At 33.4% G+C, this 8,191-nt stretch overlaps 1 protein-coding gene across 1 annotated transcript; it reads left to right on the forward strand.

The window, feature by feature from the left end:
* The first annotated feature begins 6,523 nt into the window (after positions 1 to 6,523).
* LOC127207180 (olfactory receptor 8K3-like) lies at positions 6,524 to 7,468 on the forward strand. The gene has a single exon (XM_051166543.1). It carries the CDS (start codon positions 6,524 to 6,526, stop codon positions 7,466 to 7,468), a length of 945 nt encoding a protein of 314 aa, XP_051022500.1.
* Positions 7,469 to 8,191: the final 723 nt, after the last annotated feature.

The following is an 8,191-nucleotide window of genomic DNA, read 5'->3' on the forward strand; positions in this document are numbered from 1 at the left end:
ACAGATATAAGGAAAGTTATTGATTAATTTTGAATTCAAGTATATTGCTGTCCTATGACTTATCTACACTCTATATAGTAGTATGTTTGTAATGTAAATTTTTATTTGTATTCTATTTCTACAAATCATGACATAGTATGTTTTTCTTGTTCCCTTTCAATAACTAAGTTTAATCTAAAAATTGATCCCTTCGTTGTACACTTCATCTCCAATGCTCTAATGCCTAATATTGTAAAATATAAAAACATGTGTAAGTACAGAAATCACAGACAATCATGTAAAAATCTGATAGAAATCTTGGATGATAAAAACATAATGAAGACAAGAGAAGCACATATAAGTATTTATACTCTTGATATTTAAAAAAGAAAATGTAATATAAAAATTATTACTTACTTAAATGTAGAATCTAAAAGCTGCCAACAAGTGGATCCTTCCTTACAGTATTTACTATCTTCTATGGGAATGTGATACTTATGTGTCTGCAGTCACACTCTAGTCTGTCCTATGCAATGTTAAAGCAGCCTCTTTGTTTTCACACCCTGACATCCCCATGTTGAATACCTTGACTTGCAGGTGAGAAAAAAAGATGTAAAATATCCACTACCAAGAACATAAAAAAATGCCCATTTTTCCCTAAAATTAATGTGCATTGTGATTCTGGTAAGTCATCATATGGGTCTCACTCTTTCCATTATGAGCCTCAAAATAAGGGGCAGGCCCATGACACCTCTACATATGTTTAGAATTCTCTTGACGTGCGCCACAAATTGTTACAAATATAATCATGGACACACCGGCAAAATACTTTCTTAAGGAAGCAGTTTTATTTATTCTACTTCAAGATGGTGAACCATATGTGTATGCACAGCCTCATTCATTTAGGTTAATCATGTTTGAGACTAGCCACTTAATACTTCTTTCTCTGAGCTATTATAAGTACACTCATCTCTCATTTTACAGAATTATAATTTATGTCATAAATTATGTACTTAATGTGTACTAGAATTCACCTAAGTAAGCCTATTTCTATTTAAAATTAAAAATACTGTGTTGATTTTTATATGTATGTTTGGCAAAATCATTGAGAATGACTAAATGTGCAAATTCAGGTATAAAATGATATGTTATACATTATTGTTGAGAAAACTATGTAATAAAACCTGAACTATACATGAAATAAATTTGTACTGGGTTTGGAATGAGAGCCAAGTCAGTTTGGATAATTTTGACTATTCTTAATCAGATATATATTCTTTATAAAACATATAACAAATTAGTATTTATATAAAAAAACAAATGTATATAATCACAACAGTAGATTTAGGAGCATTTACTATTGTTCATTCATGAAACAATAAACTTTATTCTCCAAAAGAAGAAAGAGATAATTTATAAATACAGTTGTTCATAAAATAATTTTGTGTTCAAATAGTTGTGAAGACATTTGACCTGTCACAGTACAGAATATTTTTAGTTTCACAGATTCTCACTTGTTGATATTTGGTCTTATTCAGGAAGTGCTTTTCAAGAGGTATATATTGTAGGACACACATGTGTTTTTTCTTAGTAATTTCAGCATCTCAATTTTGACATTTATGTTTGATCCATTTGGAAACAGTATTTGGGTAAGAACATAGATGTAAGTATAAATTAATTCTTCTGCATGTGGATATCCATTTTTCCCAGCACCACTATATTGATGTTTTCTTTTTTTCAGTTGTTCTTGTTGTCTCTGTCAAATGTCAAATGGCTGTAATTACTCATGTTCAGGACTTGGATTTTGTTCCAATATCTATATGTCCGTTTTTATGCCACTAATGTGTGTGTGTGTGTGTGTGTGTGTGTGTGTGTGTGTGTAAATAATACCCACCCATAATATGTTGGTTATATGCATGTGATTTAAGCTGGTCATTTTCTATTAGTAAGAAGTTCGGGAGGTCTTTTGTATGAAGACTGTATCTCTTTTCTTCACAATTCCCTAGTTGCCAGTAGCTCTAAGTCTGTTGTTGAGGCCACAAGAGATCTCACTATGCCTATTTCTTCTTTACTGGCCCTCATCAATCTACCAATTCAATAGCACTAATATTATCTAAAAAACTAGAAAAGAAAGAATAGTTATAGATTATTGTGTTATTCTTTATACCAGTCAATTTTATACAGCAAATTAGAAATTACAAGTTACATATGCATATAAGATTAATATATTCATAACACACACACACACACACACACACACACACACACACAAACACACACTTTTCCATGAGTTGGGAGCTTAGTTTTAGCGAGAGAAGATCACACATGTGTTTGTTTAGTGTATTCTGTTTTCCATAGAAATAGTGGCTTTGCTTTCAGAAACATGCATTACAGAATGCTTCTTCATGAAACCAACACATGTGTAGAAGTACTGTGCTTTCAAAATTGACTGTTTTCACACATTTTCTAACCAAAGAAGCAACTTACTAACATGAACAATGCATGTGTTTACTTTCATTCGACACTGGTTTTTGGCCTAAGGAGTGATGCCTTAGAGTATACAACTTTTACCTATTTATAGAGTTGTACACATTCTGAATAAGTGACAGTACTTAGTGAAATCACCATCTCTATTACTTTTCTGTGAGTAGGGAGCTTGGTTTCAGTGAGAGAAGCATGAGTGCACGCGTGCACACACACACACACACACACACACACACACACACACACACACACCTATATATCTCGGCCATCAAACTTTAGACATCAAGATTATCAGGCCTTCATTCTATGCCCAGGCCAACTGGTAACTCACGGGCATTCTGGGTAATTTGTTAGTCTCCATCTGACATACACAGAGGGATATGGATATAGAGACAGACTCAGAGAGATGCAGAGACACATAGGGGAGAGTTGGTTTGAATACTATCTGTTAAAGATCCTTAAATTATCCACCTATAATTAATGTTGCTGAATGACAATTAGTGAAAAACTGTAAGCACTGTCAAACTCTCAAATACTTTTGGGACAAGCAAATAATTGCATGTCATTTCCTTAATGAATAACAAGTCTCTAAAGACTAAAATAGATAAATTCATGAACTGTTCTAACTAGTGTAAGGATGACATACCAAGGCCGGAGAGAACCTCATAGATATCACTGTAGGTAATAAAAAGAATATTTCTATAAAGTCAGATGCTCAATATATTCATGGCTCTTTTAGTGATGTGTACAGTGTTTTCCACCATTCTGTTATGCCTGCATACAAATAGCTCCTTGCATTTTATTACATAAATAATTTAATGTTTCAATGTTTGTTAAGAAGCTACATGCCCATAAGAATCCTTAAAAGTCATCATGGTACTGTATTAAATTATTATGTTTTATATAACCAACTTAATCTCTAACAGAAAAGAAACAGACCAAAGAAGCACATCTGAAAAAGGCCTTTGTTAGTAATTATAACTGTAGATATTCAATCTCTCCTGTAAGTTTAAAGTATTCAGACATTTTCTTTTTTTAGATTTTAGTTTTGGTCTTTTGAAATACACTCTCTACTTCAATTATTGTTTAAATAGATACTGAGAGGCATTTCTTCCTCTGCATATTTAAAAATAAAATGAGAATTTTCATGTTCCATCAAAAAAAGCATGATTAAGAAAATAAGTGTATTGACATACTCAGACATATATCAGTAACGCAGCATCTAGAATATTCTTTCTTCCTCAGTGGCATGTGATAAATTCTCTGAATAACTTTATAAATAATAAGACAAAAAAGACATTACGGTAAGTTATTTTCCTTATATACAATCCTAAGACATTTTTCTTTTTTTTTTTCTTTTTTTAATCATTTTTTAATTAATTTATTCATATTACATCTCGATTGTTAGCCCTTCCCCTGTTTCCTCCCACTTTCCTCCGTCTCCCCTCCCCTATGTCTGTGATTGAGGGAGACCTCCTCCCCCTATATATGCTCTTAGAATATCAAGTCTCTTCTTGGTAACTTGCTATCCTTCCTCTGAGTGCCACCAGGTCTCCCCATCCAGGGGACGTGGTCAGAAAAGGGGCACCAGAGTTCGTGTGAGAGTCAGATTTCACTCTCCACTCAATGGTGGAGAATATCCTGTTCATCGGCTAGGTGTTGATAGGGGTTCAAAGCTTACTGCCTATATTGCCCTTGGTGATGCCTTAGTTTGAGGGGGACCCCAGGACCCAGATCTGCCTGTCATAAAGTTCTTCTTGTAGGTTTCCAGGACCCTGTGGGTCCTACTATTTCCCCATTCTTCCATGCTCCTCTTGCCTAAAGTCTCAATAGGATGTCCTCTCCTCTGACCCACTTTCTTGGTAAGTAAAGTTTTTCATGGTACGTATCCCTTGGACTAGTGTTTTGATATAAGTGAGTATATACCATTTGTCTCTTTTTGCTTCTGGGTGAACTCACTCATTATGATAATTTCTAGATCAATCCATTTGTCCACAAATTTTGGGAATTCCTTGTTTTTAATAGCTGAGTAGTATTCCATCGTGTAAATGTACCACAGTTTCTTAGTCCATTCTTCTACTGAGGGACACTTAGGCTGTTTCCATGTTCTGGCTATTATGTATAAAGCAGCTATGAACATGGTTGAGCATATGTCCCTGTTGTGTGGTAGGGCATTTTCTGGGTATATTCCAAGGAGTGGAATACCACAAAACCAAACAACACAATTGTGAAATGGGGCTTGGAACTTAACAGAGAATTCTCAACAGAGGAATATCAAATGGCCGAGAAACACTTAAAGAAATGCTCGTCCTCGTTAGTCATCAGAGAAATGCAAATCAAAACGACACTGAGATTCCATCTTACACCCATCAGAATGGTTAAGATCAAAAACTCAAATGACACCACATGTTGGCGAGAATGTGGAGAGAGAGGAACACTCCTTCATTGCTGGTGGGAATGCAAACTAGTACAACCACTTTGGAAAGCTATCTGGCACTTTCTCGGAAAAATGGGAATAGGGCTTCCCCAAAGACATTTTTCATTATAATATATAGAGAAAATTGTTATTGACAACACACAAGATACTTTATAATATTTAATGAAAGTATAAAAAGACAATCAAGAATAAATAATATGCATTTTGATACTTCTGTAGCTATCATATAATTTAATATGATCTGTATTTCTCCTTGGAAAAAGACATATGCCTAGAAGCTGGTAAGAGCTAAGTAGATCTCAATATCAAAAGCAATATTTAATCTATTAAGTTGTTGAAATGAGGTGTATGCTTTTTCTCTCTCATAGTTTACTTAGAGCCTTTTCCCACCATTTTTATTTAACTAGTATTATTTCTGTGTATTGCTTGAATTGTCTCTTAAGGCAATGTTGGTACTTACTATATCTTTAAGATAGGAGACTAATTTGTAAGTAGTATATGCCTTCCTCCTCTCAGAAATTCTTCATGGACATGTTAACTTATAAATCCATGAGAATAATAAACTTTAGAAATCATCAGTTTCACCAAAATAACCTTTTGTTAGAATTATAAAGTAAGATATAGCACGGATAATATTGCTATTAAAACTTTATATACCCATTATGTGTGTGCATGTGTAGTGTAGTATAGTATACTATTAATTTTATTTTCAAAACACAATTAATGTAAAAGAAAATGTAACACATATAAATTTTTACAGTAAGATTTATAGTATCTTCTCAGATATTTACCCTGATCCTATAATCCGTTTTCTTATTTTAAATTTTACTTCTTTATTAATTTATATACAATATATAGCTAAATAATTGACTGCATGTATTTGTTCCATCATGTGCATGCCTAGTCCCATCAGAGATAAAAAGAGGATGTGAGAAACCCTTAAAGAATAGTTAAATTAGCAGTAATATGTGTGTTGCAAGTGGATCTTGGACCCTCTGGAGGAGCAGAAATTGCTCTTATTTACTGAACTATCATTTCAGCCACTCATCTTTTTCTTTATTTAGACACTATCCAATATTTTTCCATTGTATTCAGGCTATGAAACTTACTAGAATTAAGGTTCTACATTTAATGCTAGTTTCTGTGTGCTTTATAATTTGAGATTTGAAATTTTAAAATATTAATTATTTCATCATGTTATTAAAAGTAATTTGTAAGTCCCACTATAATATTACACTTGGCTTTATAAAAATTACTAATTTGAAAACTAGTACAATGATAATTGTATATGAAGCTATGAAATTTTTAACATTGATACTCCTTTATAATTTCATTTTCTAGTTTAGCTTTATATAATCTCTGACAAATATAATCTCAAGTTGCCCTGAGTTAGAATTGCTTTTTTAAAATTAAACTGATAACTTCTAACCTGTCTCTGTCTTTCTTAAATTTTAGTTAAAAAATTTTTATTAGTAAGGATATTTTCATTTGTAAATAATGTAACTGGGATGTTCAGAGGTATCTAATTTCATTTGTTTTGTATTTTACAAATTCTCCTAGGTGTTAATGCAGAAAACTTATTGGATAGACTGATGTATCAATCTAAAATAGAGTTTGCTATAAATGCAGATGGAGAATCATAGCCTCACAGTGGTGACTGAATTCATCATAATGGGCATCACTGACCGCCCTGAGCTGCAGGCCCCATTATTTGGCCTGTTTCTCATCATCTATCTGATCTCACTGATGGGTAATATGGGCCTGATCATCCTCACCATGATGGACTCTCGGCTACAAACACCTATGTATTTCTTTCTCAGACACCTGGCTATTACTGATCTAGGTTATTCTACTGCTGTGGGACCTAAAATGCTAGTAAATTTTATTGTTGATCAAAATACAATTACTAATCATCTTTGTGCAACACAGCTAACATTCTTTCTTGTGTTCATCATCTGTGAACTCTTTATTCTGTCTGCAATGTCCTATGACCGCTATGTGGCCATCTGTAAGCCTCTGCTCTACACTGTCATAATGTCACACAGGGTATGCTGGGTGCTAGTGGCAGTTCCTTATATCTATAGTGTCATTATTTCTCTTCTCATCACTATAAAAATTTTTGCTTTACCCTTCTGTGGCTACAAGATCATTAGTCATTTCTGTGACAGTCTTCCTTTAATTTCATTGCTCTGCTCAAATACACATGAAATTGAAATTATAATTTTGATTTCGGCAGGGTTCAATTTGGTTTCATCTCTAGTGGTTCTCCTATTTTCTTACCTACTAATTCTTATAGCGATTTTTAGGATGAATTCAGCAGAAGGCAGGCAGAAAGCTCTATCTACCTGTGGGTCCCACCTGACAGTGGTCACCGTCTTCTATGGGACTTTGATATTTATGTATGTGCAGCCCAAGTCAAGTCACTCTTTTGACACTGATAAGGTGGCTTCCATTTTTTATACTCTTATTATACCTATGTTGAATCCATTAATCTACAGTCTAAGGAACCAAGATGTAAAATGTGCTCTAGAAAGGTTGTGGAGAGTATTGTGTAATATTCTTTCTTAATGTTACAGATAAAATTAATCTTATGATTTGTATCTTTTCTATGCATGTATCTAGCTTAATAGCAAGAAAAAAAATCAAAATCATCCAACATGTATTTATCTTAAATTTTATTGTTTTAAATTTTTCCCCAACTGTTAATTGGCCTAAATAAAAGACTCAAACATAAAAATGTGTTTTCATTGAAATTTCTTAAATTTTCAAAGAAATTTATGTTTATTAAATGAATGAACAACTATAAGAAACTGGTTTACTTTCATTACTTCCCTGTTAAATAAAACTAAAGCCAAAATGAGATGGTGCCTATGTACAAGTTTTTATTTTTTGTTATTATTGAGATGGGCCATGGCAGGCCTGTAACTCTCTACATAGACCAGAGTGGTCTTGAACTCATTGATATTTTGTGCATCTTTCTCACTAATGCTGAAATTACTGATGAATACCACCAGGCGTTGCTTCCATTATCATTTTTAAATCTTTGGTTCTCCACTAAGATTCATGACCTTACTAGCCACAAATAGTTGGCTGTAATTACAGTACCCGCCATGATTTCTGTCCTGTTGATGGCCCCTCAGTCCAATTAGAGAGCTGTTACTGCCAACATATAAATACCACTATTTTACATTGAGAAAAAATTATGCCTTTAGTCTTAAAGGTGGTGGGAGATAGAAGATATTTATACTGGGGATGGGAGGACTAGATTGGGGTGATCAGGTGCAGAGGGAG

The sequence above is a fragment of the Acomys russatus genome, chromosome 24, assembly GCF_903995435.1.
Source record: "Acomys russatus chromosome 24, mAcoRus1.1, whole genome shotgun sequence".
Classification (NCBI taxonomy): domain Eukaryota; kingdom Metazoa; phylum Chordata; class Mammalia; order Rodentia; family Muridae; genus Acomys; species Acomys russatus.